This window comes from Asterias amurensis, chromosome 8 (genome assembly GCF_032118995.1).
Source record: "Asterias amurensis chromosome 8, ASM3211899v1".
Taxonomy (NCBI): Eukaryota; Metazoa; Echinodermata; class Asteroidea; order Forcipulatida; family Asteriidae; genus Asterias; species Asterias amurensis.
The window spans coordinates 4,987,531-5,005,198 of NC_092655.1; the positions used below are offsets into that span (position 1 = coordinate 4,987,531).

Sequence of the window (17,668 nt, forward strand, 5' to 3'; positions counted from 1 at the left end):
TCAAGTTGATCATTATTGACAAGCACAAATGTGTAAAATGAATAAAAACTGTAACAACTCTTCCTCTCATCTACTGGTCCAAAAAAGATCCCTTAATTTTTGAAACACTTGGCAAACACCTAAACATCGTCAAAAGACACATTGTTGTGACCAAACATAAACGCTTCAGTAAAACTCGCTACAAAAACAGTTTTCTACAGTTTTGATTATTTTTATTGTATAAACATAACATTAAATTCCCTTGACAAATACTGTTTAGTTAAAGGTCGAGTCATAGATTGGAGAACACTTAAAAATAAAGACCCATAGAAACTTACTTGATGAGAAGCAGTGCACTGTTGCAAGTATAAACTTTTAATGTTTTTGTGATAATGTGGCAGTTTTCGTCTTTATCTCAATAGGTTGACACTGAAACTGTCACATGTGACTTTTATCGTATCTTTATTATGAAATAACTTTGCCCACAAATCAGCATTATCAGCATTACATTCACAAATCCAATCTATGACCCTACCTTTTACTTACTTTAACTTGTCAAGAGATGTTTGTTACAACATCTGAATACAACAATGCATTTTTTAAGAAAGCACAATTGTACTCAACTGTGGCAATCTTATTGAAATACAGTTTGCGCTCAGAAGTACACATTATTTCAATTGTTATAATTTTATTTTAAAGGAAGTGGTTATAACCATTGCAAATATTATTAAAGTAAGCTCTGCAGGCACAAATATTTTCTCAAAATGTCTCACCTACAATGCTCAATCTCCTCAAATATGACTCAACATTTAAACATTTCAATTATATAGTTGAGATTAGTAAAAAAAGTACTTTGTAAGAAACAGGTTTATGAAAGGGAAATTCCAAAAGTACTCAAACATTGTTTGAAGAAATGAACCAAACATATTCAGATACTCACAAGATTGTAAAGTAGACCATGGCTTGATTTTTCAACTCCATATAAATTATTTTGTGATTATGAGTTGCCATAAGACTATTATAACTGAGCATACCACACACACATGTAAATGTATCACTTCATAGGTGCAAGTGCGTACATTTGAAACCCTGTGTTTAAACGTGTACAAAAATAATAGTTTGTCTAGTTTGAATCCCCTCTATGACTCAATTCATCCGACATCAGCATCACAATAATCTTAGTGCGCAGCCCATTTTAGGCAATGCGGTATTCACACATACCATGTACACTTACCATGTAAAATGTACAGTCAGTTTGACTCATCAATGGCGCGCACGGCAGACAGTAGTTACGTCAGATGTTAATGCAAGAGGTCAGTATGCCAAAATAATTCCAAAGACTAACTATAACTAACATTTTTTTTTAATATTAAGAATGATTTTTAAAAATGTGAAGACTTCTTGTCTACAGAAACTGAAGCACAACATTGTTACATGCAATATTACTTTTTCAAATGTTGTTTTAAAAAGTCAATTTACTTTGTAATATCTTTGACTTCTCATTTTAACATTATAAGCTATGTACAAAACTACATGCTTGGCAAAAATACAGTTAAACTAAGTCCCCCCCCTCAAAAAAAAATAAAAAAAATACAGAGACTGGCTCTACTCTGTAATTATCAATGACATTTACATGCATATCACATACTAGTAGACTTGGTCCACAAAACATTTAGTCTAAATTTTAATTTTTACAGTCCGTACCTGACAGCAATGAACCATTCAAGTTCAAATGTTCAATGCTCAGATACATGTAGCACTTTTGCATAAAATAATAAATCAAACTTTACAATGAAACGTTAATGAAGTGAGTTGAAAGATTCAAGAGACGCGTTGCCTTGGACTTGGTGCTTTGGGCTAATAAAAGCATTTGTTATGAAATTAATATGGTCCGTTGGAATACACGTTTTAAAAGTAAAATAAAATATATTTCACACAAATATCACTTAAAATTGTCTGGTTTTGTTGTTACTTTGTGAGCTAAAACAGTCCGCCATTTTGTGGAACCATTTTTTACTCCGTTAGTTCAAAAAGCATAAGGAAACCACACAATTTCGAGAGATACTTTGAATTATTACTTCCGCTTCCAAAATATCTTTCCAATTATATTCATTTCATAATGTTCACTTTTAAATCCCCAAGTTTTTTCATTCCATAACTTTTGCCCATACCAAAGGTTATGAGTTATCAAGACAAACTAAGCATCATTAAACCTTTAAACAGGTTTGAGAAAATCACTAAGATTCATGACTTGTCTGAAGGTGGCAGAAGGTCTGAGGTTTTTTCTCACTTGGTTATTACCAAGTAGGAATGCTGGGAGACAATAAAAGAACTGGCGGTAATCTATGATTTTCATACTTGAGTAAATCATATAAACTTTTGACCATGCCTCGTTACTTTTCCAGAAAAGGTGCGACTTTCTTTGGGAAATAGCTTTAATTGGCAAAAAGAAATGGCAAAACTGGTTCAATACATGTTGTTCATAGTTCCCCTTTAACGTCACACAGTGTAAGGGCAGCCATCTTCACCGGCAAAGAAACACTGTTTTAAAACAAAAATTTATGCTTTAGGTGTAAATATTGCGTTGCAGCACGTTTGCCTGTGAACCATTTGGCTGTGTAGACTAGAAATACTACAATGCTTGATGCAGCACAAAGCCAAAACCCAAGTTGCCCATAAAGATGGCGTCTACTGGGAACTACAATACATGCTATAAACATTTTTCATGGAGCGGCCATCTTGATTTTCTCTCACTCCACTCAATGTAACCAAACTGACGCTTGAGATGAGGGAGAAATAGTATGGTTGCTTTTATACATTCATTGCTGTTAACGAATAGGGGGAACATGACCAAGATGGTAGCAGTATGACAATGATCTATAGGATGGGTCTATTTGCTAAGCAACTGATACCAACACCATGTTGGTCTGACTGAGGATTAGAAACGCTTAGTTCTCTCTGGGATGATTGTTTCCTTAAGCATGTCAAATACCGATAGAATCCCACTGCGTTTACTTTTCTTGTTAAAATAGCTTGTGACGAGATCATCTGATTTCTCTGCAGAGATAACAAAGAGAAACACAGTGAAAATAAATTTGAACATGAAAAAAACTACTTGGCTTATCAAATCAGGATTCATCTTTTACCTCCAAGATTTTTAGGCATCTTGGATAAGAATTCCTAAACCAGATGAAATCTAACCCCCCCCCCCTCCACTGAAAGAAAATTTTCCAACCTGTAACTGTCAAGCTCTGATGAATTATGTATTGACTGTGCAGTGTTCAAAATAATTTCAACCTTTAAGGGTAAACCAACAGATGGATTGCACTAAGTGTATCAACCGCCATATCTGATGATAAACAATGCAAAAGTGCATACGTGTACGCTCTACATCTATATTTCATCAAACACTGTGTACGATGACCCAATAGTGCAATCCATCTATAGGCAGTCTATGCCATCATGTACTTACTTCCTTCGGTGGCAGGCATGTGTGTTGTTGGGAGAATGTTATCATTTGCTGACAGTGAGATAAAGAATCCGAATGGTACCAACCAAAGGCACATTGTGAAATATGCTATCACCTTGAAGAATCAACAAGAACAAACAAACTCATCAAGAGATGGAACTGTACAACAATTTTGATAATAATAGATAATCATAAACATGTTTGATTTAGATCTTGATTTTAGATTTATTTGTTGAAAATTCTTTTTATGACTTTTCCATTACATCATAAGAAGCAAAACAGGAACAAGTATTTCTTTCTAGGTTTTGCTGCAAGTTATTTGAAATCTTGGCAAAATAAATCATAATAATGTGTATAATAATAATCATATATATAGCAACCATCCCTGCTGAAGCGCACACCGTGCAATGACAGTCAAGGGCCCCATGAGTTAAGACCAGGATGGAGGTAGACTTGGTACAGTTTTAGACATGTAGGCTTACCTCTGAAAATGGATGCCACACATCTGCAAAATACTGGAACGCTAGATAATGATTTACAATCACTAATACTGCAGAAAAAAAGCATAAAGATGCAAGTTTTAAATAACTGAAAATCAATGGATGGTGTGTAAATGATATTTGAGTTGATGATAAACCAAATTAAATAAGGAAGAAAAATGAAAAACAAATATCTACAACAAAACAGTAATTCAAAAAAGAACTGTACTAAAAAGTGATCCAACAAAGCTTCTTTACAGATACTTTTGTTCCACTGTAGAATAAACTTACCGCAACTAAGAATAAAGACTGGTGAAGATAGCTCTATGAACGGGAAAGTTTTGAGCAGTAAAGAATAGAATCCAATTGAAACTAATCCTGTAAGTGTCAGATAGTACGGGAAGTCTTCAAAGATGATCAAACCAACGTAGATTCCTGCTGTGATCTATGAAGACAGAATAATAAAAGTCAGGTGTCAATAGTTGTGGACAATAACTTCAAGAAAGGAAGGATACACTTTTGAAACATTGCAGTTCTTGAAATAACCTACGGCACACATAGCAATTGCTTCCATGCCTGTGCTTTTGCTGTGGTGCCCTTTTCAAAGTTCCAATACAAATTTACATTTTCCTCATAGAAGTGCCCCTTAACCGAGGGAGATTACTGTGCCCCTTCCACAGCAAAGTTCAAGGTCATGCTTTGGTATTTACAGGGCAAGGGCATCAAGGCGTTTTCTCCTGCGTAAAGGGCATCTTTACGAGGAAATTATAGTGACCAGATGGAGCACTGCTCTAAACTGACGGTGAGTCGTTGCGGCAGGCATCTAGTGTTATCCAGAGGGATGTTTGGGTGTCTTTTGGACACCCTGATTAAAGGTTGGACACCCGTTTTATCTGTCGTTTAAGTGTAAAAGCATTGAAAGTGGAAGACTTGGACACTCAGTTTAATTCCAGCAAGATTTGTATGTTTAAACCCAAACCAAACAGAGCACTTCCAGTGTCCACTATATCTCAAAAGGGCTGTTTGATTTCTTGTATAATTAAATGCTCAAGACAAAAAAAGCTCATGAATGCAACTTGCAAGTCATATGGGCTCTCTGGTAGTCAATGGGCATCTTGTATAAAGCTTAGGTGTGGATTAAAGTAAAACCACATTACACTTACAAAAAGGATTACAGAGGAATGGAGCTTTTGTTTACCATCCATCCCCCACCTCGTTCTTTCAAGTTAACTGAAAGCCTGTTTATATACTTACAGCAACAAGCCATCTGATGACTCTCATAGTAATAACTGTGTACTCTTCAACTAACTCTGCCAAATAGTACAGACCAGCAGCTGAAATAAGAAAAGGACATCATATCATAACAACCAATCATGCTACAAACCAATTCATGGTAATAAATCATTTTCCTCCAAGTGATTTTGGTTGAAAAAAGGGTATTTAAAAGCTGAAACAGTTTTTCGCAACAACTTCTCATGCTCATTGATGAAAGAACCTTTCAATCAATGAACCAATTGTTAATAAAACTGGTTAAATCCCATGTATGGTTTTAACTTGGTTTATTTTTTTGTGTACTGTAAGCCTAAGTAAGCTAAGTTGAGCTCACAATTTTCACATTTAGAAAGATTTCTGGATCCTGCCACCAATTGTTCACTCATCTTTTTAACTTCAAAAGAATATCTTGTTTGTTAAGTGAATACAAAAAAATAAAACAATGAAAAATTGGTGGCAGAATATGTAAAGTTTTCTCAATACCTCCCTTTAAAAGTTTAATAAGTGATATATGAATTGATAATATGAATTGATATTGTATTTAATAATATAATATTACTTGGTCTACAGTTATTTCAATGATACACACAATCATGATATTTTCCAACCTCTTAACAAATCTGTTGTTTGAATATATCAATTACATGAAAAATTAAAATTTAATGAACAAATTAATTCAATAAATGTTTAATTAATTAATTTTTTAACCAAAGCAAAGTCCCAAAACCAAAGACGAAATTTGTAATTAATTTGTATTTCTTTTTGTAACTTGACCGATAGAATTCTGTCAGTTGTGTTGGATATCAGACAGTTGAGTAGGGTGGCGATAGAAATAGTAAAAAACAAAGAGCTATAAATGTAATTAATTCATTAGTTGGGGAATTACAATGAATTAGGCCTGTGTGTGTGAGGTAATGGGATGGCGTTATCAATTGCACCAATATCGTGAAAAACGTATAATTCTTACCAAGTGCCAGAGTGGCCAGGCAGACATGCACAAACGTGGCTAACCAACTGAGTATGATTAAAAACCACATCCTGACGAATCCAGTCGTTTCCCTGCCTCTCTGGTGAACGTTTTGGCACAATTTCGCAGAATCTTACGCAAAGCTCGCCGCCGTGTCACTTCTCTCTCGATGTCAAATTTGTACACGGCCGGCATTGGGTCAAAGTTCACGCAAAAGAAAAAAGGTACAGCACGGAGCACACCTCATTTCAAACAAGTATTTAATTTTGTGGATTTAAATCAGTATTTACAGAAATTATATGTAAAAGCATTATTTTGTTTTTTATAGAATTTATCATATTTATTGTATTTATGTCAGACTAATATTAATTTACAGGTGATACTAATTTAACATTATCGCCATTTGACTGCGTTTTTTCTCAAAGAGTGACACCCCCTGAGTGGGAAGATGGCCATAAATTGGTAGAGGGCGCTGTTTATTTCGAGCTAAAGTTCATAATAAAGGAAGAAGATAGACGGATTTTTTTCACAACATGATTCATTTAAACATCATTTAGAAAGCGAGAAATCGGACGAATTTCTCCTTGATTTGAACATGGGACAAACTTCGTCATCGGTGTCGAATTCTAACCATGCCAACAGAGGTAAATCAAGCTTATATTATAATCTTAATCATGTCTGTTACAGATAAAATGTTTACAAATCGTTGCTAGTCTGCCGATGTATTCGAATTCGGTTTATATTTTCTATTAGTATTATATTTTTCTGCCAATTAAACCATGATTAACAGATTAGACTGATTATTTTCTGCCTAATTAAAGGGATTCCAATTAAAGACCCAATCTCATCTTCACAAATAAAGAAGTAAGAAGGCAAAAGCCTACTCACTGCTGATTTGCTTGTTTTCTCTAGCCTTTAATTTAATTTTAAAGAAAGTTGATTGATAATTAAGTCATTACAAATTTAGTTTGTTTATATTATAGCCTATTAATTAGGGAATTATGCTGTCACATGACCATATGACATAATTCTGTGTATCTCATAGAGTTATTTATAAGAATTAGAGGGCGCACTGGTGATGCTGCTATTGCTTGCACAAACGCGACGGGACCGCAAGATGACAAGCGTCATTCTGTGCGCGTTGAATATGAAATACACGTTTGATTTTTTTTTTGTGATGATTTTTGTTCAACTTACAAAATGGGCGCACAAACACACGCTGTGAGATGGCTGTTTTGTCAACTTAGAAAATGACCGCCTGCACGCATGCCGGGGCAGGTAAATAGGCCAGTGCGCCCTCTAGTTCTTATATATAACTCTACGGTGTATCTACAACTTTGTGTACCTGCTCCATCGATGCGCGCCTAGTCTTCGCTTCAGCTTTTACATCCAGAAGTAGACTTTGCTGAGTACCAGCGTAGATGTGTAGATGGATGAAGGGAATTATGGGGGTGTCACATGAGTGCGCACAGGACCACCACACTATGCGGTTCTGTTTATCTACAATTCTGTTTACATAGGCTACTCCAACCAAGTCCATAGTGCCATTTATTTGTAATAATTGGAGAAAGAAGGATCAGCAATAATAGTTGCGATATGTAGCCGGCTACGCCATCGGCAGGAGGGTTACATTATCGCAACTATAGCGATAAAGGGATTATCTCTGTTTCCTAAAAAGTAAAGGGTATCAGTTAAAACAAAAAAATTAGCACAATCAGTTGGTGATGTGTGACCATATTTTCATTGAGACAGGATCTCTCCTGGCTTGCCATTATATTTGTAGATTTGAACATAATAAAGAATTTGTTTGTTTTCTTTTATATTTACTTCCCACCAGCGCATTCTTCAACAGCTGGCACGAGTCAGCAGGCTTCGAGTAGGTCCCGACCAGACTCCGCACCAGAACGCAGACGAACCACAAGCACTAGTGCATCATCAAGTGGCTACAGAGCAAAGCCCAACAGAACCTACCGTGGTACTACGCAACAACCTGGAAGAGCCAGCTGGCCTCACGATGTGCTCCAGCCTCTGGACTCAATGCTTCAACCAGCAGTTTCACAACACCACAGTGACTTCCACTTCCATACAATCCATGGCAAGAACATCGTATTGTCGGCTGATCACAAAACAGCATCTCGTATGGGAAGTTTCTGCAACGCCCTGGTGTTCACTCACAGAGCGATACACATTGGCGAGATCCTACACTTTGAACTAATCCAGAACACAGCTGGATGGAGCGGGGTGTTACGCTTCGGTTACACCTCACAAGATCCATTTTCTATGCGTAGTAACGGGATCCCTAAGTATGCATGTCCAGACCTGACAGGAAGGGCAGGAAACTGGGCAAAAGCTCTGAGAGAAAACTGTGCAAAGCATGGCAATGTGCTGAACTTTGTCCTAAGTGAAGATGGGACGGTGTATTATAGCGTTAATCAAGAACCATTTATGGAGTTCTTCAATGGAGTGGACACATCGAGGCCTGTATGGGGAGTAATTGATGTTTATGGTAACACAACTGGAGTTAGAATTGTTGGTAAGCTAAAGTTTTGGGTAATCATTGTGTCTAAAAATAACAGTTACGAAAACTGACATGGTTGAACAAAACAAAATTTATTAGAGTCGGGACTTGAAGAACCTGTGAGCGCCAGATTATTGTGCTGGTGTTCTACAAACTGACCTAACCAACCCTAGGAAGCACTTTAACGGCTGCAAACAATAACTGGTTCGGTCCTTCTACAGTGATCAACAGATGGCCAACTCAACCAAAACAGTTGTTGATTCGACCTTGAAAACACATCCCTTGTAGTGATGGTCTCCCTATTTTAATTATTATATAAAATCTGTATGTTTTCCTTCAGAGGCAGTTTTATGCTAGATAGTTTCTGAAGACACACTTATCTTGTTGCATTTGAAAGTGATCTTCAAACAGAGAAATCAAGATGATTCTAAAAGTTTGTTACTTTACTGCCTTAACATTAAGTTGAAGATACTGAATAATTGTTCTACATGTATGTTCCTCCACTCTAGATACCTTCCCAACATCCAACCGGATATCCACAAGAGGTGCCTCGTCTGTGTCTGGATTCTTGGACCCACTACGCTTGGTCTCGGACCTAGTCCCTGGTAGTGGTGGTAGTAGTAGCCAGGAGGTGCCATTCCAAGGTTCGAGCGGAACACGTACCAATGCTCTCAAGCCCGACCCACTACCACTGCACAGTCAACACGGCTGTAACATTGTACTCGAAGAGGAGAGATTTGTAGCAGAACGCAAAGCGACTACCGTCAGCGGTGGGTTAGTCTTCACCAGTCGGCCCATCCAGTTTAATGAGAAGATCATGGTGAAGGTTATGACGGTCAACCACTGCTATATCGGACATATGGGTGTCGGTTTGACGTCATGCGATCCAGAGAGTCTGGACCCAGATACCTTACCTCTTGAGGCGGAAGACGTCTGTGACCGTAAGGAGTACTGGGTCATGACCAGGGATTACGACACGCTAGAAGAAGGAGCTAGTTTAGGGTTCACAATCGATGAGGATGGTAGGATTCACATGACTGGACCGGAGGGTGCTAGTGATAAAGTCTTGATGCACGTTGATACGTCCACACCACTCTGGATGTTCTTTGACTTGTACGGCACCACTCAGACAATCAAAATCTTAGGTTAGTAAACAATTTCTTTAGACGAGTATTAATGTTTTTAAAATTTGATTTGATAATTCATCCAACAGCACAAGTAGTGTCAATAATAGGATGAGTAGGAAACAAGAAGAAATGCTCAGTTTTAGGTAGGAGGAAAGGGGGAGAAGCCATCAATCAGGTAGAGACTGAAAACCCAATCCACATGCAATGCTCCAGTTTGACATGTTTGAGTTGGGATTTAAACTGGGGTCCAATGGGAGGAAACTCCAAATTGGGAACCACAATGCTACGTCCATCAGATTGGACGTAAAGCCTAAGGTCCCGTGTGTTGTATAAGGCATGTAAAAGAACCCAGTGCACTTATCGTAAAGAGAAGGGGTTTGCCCGGTGTTCCTGGTTAGATTGGCAGCATATTGCACCACAGCACCTTAAACCATTACATTACCATGTAAACCATTACATGATGCCAACAATTGGGTCTATTAATTCAAACGAAGTCCCCATACCTTGCAGGAAAATACTGAATGTTGAAGCACCTTGAGCGTCACTGAGTGACAGATATGCGCCCTATACAAGAAGCCACTATATAATCTAATTAGAAATCAATTACTTTTGTTCTTGCAGGTGCCCTTAAAAACAGCCCTCCACCTCCAGTGCCATCACAGACTGACTGGGATGCAACCAATGATATCAATGTGAGTATATTTGATGAAGCAGAAGGTGCAGCTGCCTTTGCATTACATGTAGAAGATCTTGAGAAGGTTCCAACCCCTCCTCCAAGACTTCACTCAATGTCTGCTGCTTCTAAAGCTAAACCTGGTGAGGGGGGTAGCAGTCAGGGTAAGTCCCGTCGGCAAGCACCCCCTCGTCCGAACAAACCACCTCTAAGACAAGACAACGAATGCACAGTATGCTTTGAGAATCTCCCTGATGCAGTGTTTTACCGCTGTGGCCACATCTGTTGTTGCCTTGCCTGCGGGGTGAAACTTAAAGAGAGGGGAGACCCTTGCCCTCTCTGCCGAGCGCCAATTCATGACATCATTAAATTCTACAAGACATAGGGCGTTGTACTTAAAGCTTTACATGTAACGTCGGCTTGGTACATTGAGAAACCAACAGTGATCTTAGAACAATAAGGGCTTAGAACACAAACATAGCAATAACTAAGAGAGAAATTACATTTGAAAAAATATATATTTGAAGATATAGTACTGGATTTGTGACTGGTGATTAAATACAACCATCATGAGTATGACGTGAAAGTCATCTCTGGAAATAATTTAATCTGAAATGCTGCATTTAAAAAAGTATCTTCTTTAAACCAAAACGAATCTATGTTTTGTACGATAAGCAAACACACATACTACTGGAAATATGTAACAAGTACATAACAAGTGCCAAAATTCCTTGTTGATGCCCAAGTTGTTTCATGAATCGGTGTTCTAAACCAAGCTGACGTTATATGATGAAGTGCTGCAGAGTCTCATAACTTACATATTAACAAAGACAATCCGAGAATCGTAATATACAAAGATGTTTTCTCCTTCACGTTATTTCTTTCAACTTTTTCTAACTAAGCAAAAAATATGATTCACAACATTCTCATGCTGGGATCAATTTCACAAAGAGCTAAGATTGATGTTGGGGGGCGTATCAATCTTAAAGGGGGTGTATTGTCATGATCAAAGCAGGCATGAGACTGTACAATGTACATCACAGCCTCTTTAAAAGGGCTTTGTCTGTACATCACAGTCCCCTTAAATGCTAAAAGGGCTGTGTCTGTACATCACAGCCCCTTTAAATGCTAAAAGGGCTTTGTCTGTACATCACAGTCCCTTTAAATGCTAAAAGTGCTTTGTCTGTACATCACAGCCCCTTTAAATGCTAAGAGGGCTGTGTGAGTACATCACAGTCCCTTTAAATGCTAAAAGGGCTTTGTCTGTACATCACAGTCCCTTTAAATGCTAAAAGTGCTTTGTCTGTACATCACAGCCCCTTTAAATGCTAAGAGGGCTGTGTGAGTACATCACAGTCCCTTTAAATGCTAAAAGGGCTGTGTCTGTACATCACAGCCCCTTTAAATGCTAAAAGGGCTGTGTCTGTACATCACAGCCCCTTTAAATGCTAAAAGGGCTGTGTGAGTACATCACAGTCCCTTTAAATGCTAAAAGGGCTGTGTCTGTACATCACAGTCCCTTTAAATGCTAAAAGGGCTGTGTGAGTACATCACAGTCCCTTTAAATGCTAAAAGGGCTGTGTCTGTACATCACAGCCCCTTTAAATGCTAAAAGGGCTGTGTGAGTACATCACAGTCCCTTTAAATGCTAAAAGGGCTGTGTCTGTACATCACAGTCCCTTTAAATGCTAAAAGGGCTTTGTCTGTACATCACAGTCCCTTTAAATGCTAAAAGTGCTTTGTCTGTACATCACAGCCCCTTTAAATGCTAAGAGGGCTGTGTGAGTACATCACAGTCCCTTTAAATGCTAAAAGGGCTGTGTCTGTACATCACAGTCCCTTTAAATGCTAAAAGGGCTGTGTCAGTACATCACAGTCCCTTTAAATGCTAAAAGGGCTGTGTCAGTACATCACAGTCCCTTTTGTTGCGAAACAAAGTGCGATGACACAATATAAATGGCAATGGTAATGTTGACAACTCATCTTAAGATGAATCTTAGTGCTTTGTGAAATGAAGACCTGGTGTAATTATTAAGTAGGGATAGAAGAAGATGCCTGCATACTTTCGGAGAGAGAATGTGATTGAAGTGAATTTGTTTGTTTCAGTCTTCTACATCTTATGCACTTTTTTATAAACCCACCATTCCTACTTTACATGTTGTACAGGTTCACAGATAGAACAAGAAAAATGACACACACATATTGTATGTGTCATTGTAGAATGTATGATAATTGTTTATGCAGAGAAAATTATTTCATGCATGTATGATATCAGAACTTAGCAATTGGTGAAAGGTAGATACATGATAAAGTATTTTAACTTTTATACAGAGCAACCAACAATGGATTCACAAATTGAAGTGGTCACACTTAAACGGAACACATTTGCTCTTGAATTTTAAAATGTTGGAATCTCAATTGCAGAAATATGCACCTTGGTGGCAAATTTAATGGTTGGGATGAAAGTGAAAGTACATGTATTTTATGCATTTTTATACATTTTTCTGTAGACCCCTTGTAGTAAGCAATATTATCTCACATTGATTGTACATGATATTAAATGTTCTATTAATTTATGCGATTAAGTATTTAAGCTTTACAATGGCATTGTTTATCCCCTCCCTGATGGACTGAGTCTAGACTTGTTGACAAGTCATTAAGTGTTTGTCGGAATCAAAGCATTCCAACTCTCTCCGCAATTCTCGCAACATTGGCCATGTTTTTTGCAGGACTGTTGATCCCTGTTTGAGGCCAGCCTTGCACGAGAGCAGTGTTCTCGCAGAAGCAGTCTGTGACTGTGGAGAGCTCCTGACTGTATAGCGTTGTCACAACATTGTCCACATAGGTAGATTGTGTCAGGAAGTAACTTTAAAACTTGTGATTTGAACCATAATTTATGCAGTAAATGGACACACAATTTTGCATAGTGGACATTAAATGACCTTGGATTTTTTCTAACCAGCTGACATGAGTTCTCAATTCATGGTGTTCAAAGAAAATAGTTAGGATAATAAATATGACATTATTCTAACTGTTCAAATTAGATGTTTGCATTTTTCTTAGCAGCTTTTGTGCTTTTAAGCAGTTCCATGAAATTTGGCCCTGATGGAGGGCTCGAGTTTGGGTTAAAAAAAAACAAGACTGCAATGTAGATACACAATCTTATGGGACCAAAATCTTAATGTCTAAGAGCTTTCAAGTGTAACACAAAAACTACTTTGGTTTGTACAAGCATTAAGAGAAGATTTATCTCATTTGTCTTGTATGTAAAGCCTTATTCACACGACAGCACTTTAACTGGGGTCCCTTGCTTAATTTTAGCATGGTTCTAAAATGTTGCAATGTTTGACAATATTTTACAAGGAAAGTTGGACAGTAAAAAAAGGTTCACACGAGGTAAACATTTTACAACCATGCTACAATTAAGCGTGTGAAAGGGGCTTTTAAAGGCTTACATTTTTATACTGGACAGAGTTTACAGTTTGTTTACTAGCCTCGAAAGTCAACATTTGAACATCACTTCACATATTACAGAGTGGGGTATTATTATTCAAATGAAAAACACAGTCTTATCATATTGGACTTGTCCAGGCATGAGTTTACTGGCCCGTTGTTAAAATCACTGGCCTCCGGGCTAGTGCTCCGCCAGTGTGAAATTGGAGTCTTGTGATGTCATGTGAATACAACAACTATAAGAATTGTATTGAAAGTATGTCCCTAGTATGTTTGCTGTGGAGTTTTAATACTAAAAATTGGACCACATTCTCATCATTACTAAAGATAAATATTTCACTTTTTTTTATACAAATATATATCATTTGGGATTCATTTTGACCATGTATTTAAAGTTTGTTTGTATATTGTTTGCGCGTATGTATATAAATACAAAATATATTAGCTTGATAAAAGGTGTAAATTGATTGTAAAGTGGTAAAGTATAAATATTAAAAAAAAAAATGAGACCAGTTCACATCAAACAATTAACAAATCGAAAGTGTGGAAAACAGAAGAGTTCTGATACTATCAACTCCCCAATTGTTGACTTTTAAAAATAAAAGTCCTTCATTTATAAACAAACCTTGGAGGAAAAAGTTATTTCAGTTATCTAGTTCTGGTTAATAGTCAAAAGAAAACTTTTTTTTTCTAGCATGGCTGAACCAGTGTCTTCAATGACACTTAAATAAAACATTATTTTTAGATTTGTTTCGGAAACAAACTCAAGTGACATTATTGATAAAGGTCACAATGTCATAACAACTAAGAGTGTATGTTCTTATAGTTTGTGTTCAAATTTCCATATAATATCCATTGACTACCATCCATAGTGTGGTGCTATTAATTTGTTACAAAAACCAATTGTAGGAGACTGTAGTTGGCAGTTACATATTCTTCTGTTAAGACTACTTCCTCTTCGTTAACTTCCTCTTCGTTAACTATAGCCAACTAAGCATAGGTCTAGAGCAAGGAACCTCACACCATACAAAACATGGCCACGTTGGTTGGTTACCACACTCTAAGCATTTGCACAAAACAGCTCTAAGAAAATTGTCGGGTTGTTTACAAAATCACAAGTAGAGTATGATGTAGTAAGGTTTATGTTAAGAAAACAACACACAGTTCCAGGTAACAACAATTGATTAATCTTACCTGCCATGAATCTTCAGTTTGATGAGTCTGAACATCAAACAGTAAGTCCTATACTCTGCTCCTTGTCAAGGGGTGTACATCATGTAGGCAAGTGGGTGGATCTTAGGTTGCTGCATTGGAAAGGGGGCATTCAACTTGTTATATGCTGGGCCAAATTTCATAGATTTCTTTTAAGCAGAACATATTGCTGAACAGTTTTCTAAGCAGAAATGAGCATCATATTTTTGTTGTACTTAGCTACGTGTTGTTGTTAAGCAGGTATACACAGTTTCTAAGGCTCAGGTATACACTTTTAGACTGGCCACACTGTACATAATGAACAGAAGGGGGGGGGGGTGATTGATACCCCATATCTCCGCCCCCATTATATTTGTTCCAGTGATATGCCAGTTATTTCTTCATACTAGATTTGATTGATGTCTGGTTCAATGCATGTTTAGATCACAAATAATGCTCAAGTTGATGTGTATGGGTGTCTGTCGCCTTTGATGTGACATAGCAAAATTTGATGGAGTCTGAGGAACTCCAAACTGAGCATTGAATTGTGACTGAGCAAGGCATTGTACCCGGACATCATTCAAATCTTACTCACTAGTAGCTTATTGTGGCCATGTTGTGACACTCTTGATGTACATGACATGACATTGTTTGGGTAATACTTGCATACCTCCTTGTTATATTTTCTATGTACCCTGCTTTACATTGCTATTAGATGGTCATCCACTTTACCCGAGTATGAGGTGCAACTAATTAAATACTACATAGTCACAATCATGGTAATACTTTTTGTAACAAAAACACCAAATAGACAACATGTAAATATTGAGCAACTCTTTGCAGATCTTGTACATATTTAATTTGACAAACTCAAGCTCTTTTGATTCATCATTGACACAGCGATTGTCAATTGAATTAACATCGAGAAAACTGCTGCATCAGTGGTTTTAAAACTGTTCTTCATAAAATTGAGAACAAAATGTTGTACCCATGATGGTGGCTGTGCACATTAATAACGAGAGATCCATTATTTTGGTTCACTTGCATAATTTATAAATAATTAAGACCCCCCTTGCATGATGTCACAAGGGTGAAAAGCGGCCTTATTGAGGTCGTAGTAAGACCATTCATTGGATAATGGTTGTGGGTGTCGCGTATTTCCAGTGTTCTTGTTTCTATGATTAACTAACCATGAACTAGTTACCAGTCAAAAGTCACTTTGTGCTTAGCTGGTTTCCTAGGTGCTTGTTAGATAATCCCGCTTAGCATGAAACAATCTTCCTTAGCAGGAACAGGTAATCAGTCAAAATAGTATGTAATTAACATTACATGTTGTTGGTTCCCTGATAATTTTTGCTAAGGAAATACACAAGCTATTTAAGCGACTATTTTCAGACTGTTGTGTTTTGTGTGTCGCAACTTATTCTGTATTTGAACCCATTTGTATGCTAAATTGTGTTTGAAATGATTTACTGTTTGTAAAATATTGTAATTCCGGTGAGTTGAAGCATGGTTGAAGTGATTGTAATTTAAAATGATATACCTTATCTAGATAAACAGTAATTGTGTATACATAACGTTTGTTTGGAACATCCAGTGCAATGTAAAGATAAATCATTATAATAAATGCTTAATTATTAGTAGCAGCATCTTTAAGAAGTTTTGTTTTTCTATTTGATCTTCGATAATAAATCATTAAATTGATAATGAAGAAAATTAAGAAGTTGTGAAATGTTAACAATTTGTTTGAGTAATTCTATGTGACATTTTGTCTATATATAGATCCTTGTCTTACTTTGAGTGTTTGTTTGTTTGTTTGTTTGTTTGTTTGTTTGTTTGTTTGTTTGTTTGTTTGTTTGTTTGTTTGTTTGTTTATTTGTTTGTTTAGATTATCTTCCCAAGAAGGCGTCTTTAAGACATACTGTTTGTCACCTAAGCCTGGTTGTGTCATAGGATCAAACCCATTATTTTCATAATCACTTGACAGTGACCCATTAGAAATGATGGTCTTGAAGATAGGACTGATAATAAACAAGGTTGAAATTAAGTATAAATAGTTATTGATTCAAAATTGTAAGATTATTTGTTTTATAAGGACATTGGGGGAAAACGTTTTTTGGGCAGGGGGATTTTAAGACTTGGTTCAAAGTCAGTGGTCGTAGCTGTTAAAGTGTTAGTCTACCCAATAGCCATCACACGAATGCCTGAAATAGCGCCCTCTTGCAGATTAACCCCCGTCACTGGAATACGATCACAGAGATTGCGAGGTAGAGCGTGTGATAGCGAATCTGCAGGGGAATTCTGCATGATGGCTGATGCAGAAACAATCGCAGTCTCAGACTTGAATTCAAGTCTAGTGGATAATGTTCACACTCTCCAGTGGGTGGGTGGGGGGGGGGGGGGAGAGAAATAATTTGGTGAGGGGCGGGGCTTTTGGTGTATCTTTGCATTTCGAACATCTCATTTTGGTAGGTCAAGATGGGATTGTGATTCTGATCCCCCACCCCCCCTCTCTCGCTCTCTCTCCAAAATAACCACAT

At 37.2% G+C, this 17,668-nt stretch overlaps 2 protein-coding genes across 2 annotated transcripts; one reads left to right on the forward strand and one right to left on the reverse strand.

The window, feature by feature from the left end:
- Nucleotides 1–137: 137 nt before the first annotated feature.
- On the reverse strand, nucleotides 138–6,351 carry LOC139940718 (protein TEX261-like). Its single transcript, XM_071937083.1, has 6 exons — nucleotides 6,167–6,351; nucleotides 5,182–5,261; nucleotides 4,219–4,372; nucleotides 3,931–3,998; nucleotides 3,452–3,563; nucleotides 138–3,036 (listed from the first exon to the last, which is right to left on the reverse strand). Exons 1-6 carry the CDS (start codon nucleotides 6,234–6,236, stop codon nucleotides 2,918–2,920), a joined length of 603 nt encoding a protein of 200 aa, XP_071793184.1. The 5' UTR covers nucleotides 6,237–6,351; the 3' UTR covers nucleotides 138–2,917.
- Nucleotides 6,352–6,668: 317 nt separating this feature from the next.
- On the forward strand, nucleotides 6,669–16,795 carry LOC139940626 (E3 ubiquitin-protein ligase NEURL1-like). Its single transcript, XM_071936969.1, has 4 exons — nucleotides 6,669–6,810; nucleotides 8,004–8,699; nucleotides 9,194–9,829; nucleotides 10,433–16,795. Exons 1-4 carry the CDS (start codon nucleotides 6,762–6,764, stop codon nucleotides 10,867–10,869), a joined length of 1,818 nt encoding a protein of 605 aa, XP_071793070.1. The 5' UTR covers nucleotides 6,669–6,761; the 3' UTR covers nucleotides 10,870–16,795.
- Nucleotides 16,796–17,668: the final 873 nt, after the last annotated feature.

Bases quoted from the DNA above. Each gene is read 5' to 3' on its own strand.
- LOC139940718 (XM_071937083.1), bottom strand. From the start codon at position 6,236: ATGTGGTTTTTAATCATACTCAGTTGGTTAGCCACGTTTGTGCATGTC. The intron at 5,262-6,166 runs GTAAGAATTATA...TTCTTATTTCAG, and splicing joins CCTGGCCACTCTGGCACTTG to CTGCTGGTCTGTACTATTTG. The intron at 3,037-3,451 runs GTAAGTACATGA...TTATCTCTGCAG, and splicing joins CATGCCTGCCACCGAAGGAA to AGAAATCAGATGATCTCGTC.
- LOC139940626 (XM_071936969.1), top strand. From the start codon at position 6,762: ATGGGACAAACTTCGTCATCGGTGTCGAATTCTAACCATGCCAACAGA. The intron at 6,811-8,003 runs GTAAATCAAGCT...ACTTCCCACCAG, and splicing joins TTCTAACCATGCCAACAGAG to CGCATTCTTCAACAGCTGGC. The intron at 8,700-9,193 runs GTAAGCTAAAGT...CCTCCACTCTAG, and splicing joins AACTGGAGTTAGAATTGTTG to ATACCTTCCCAACATCCAAC.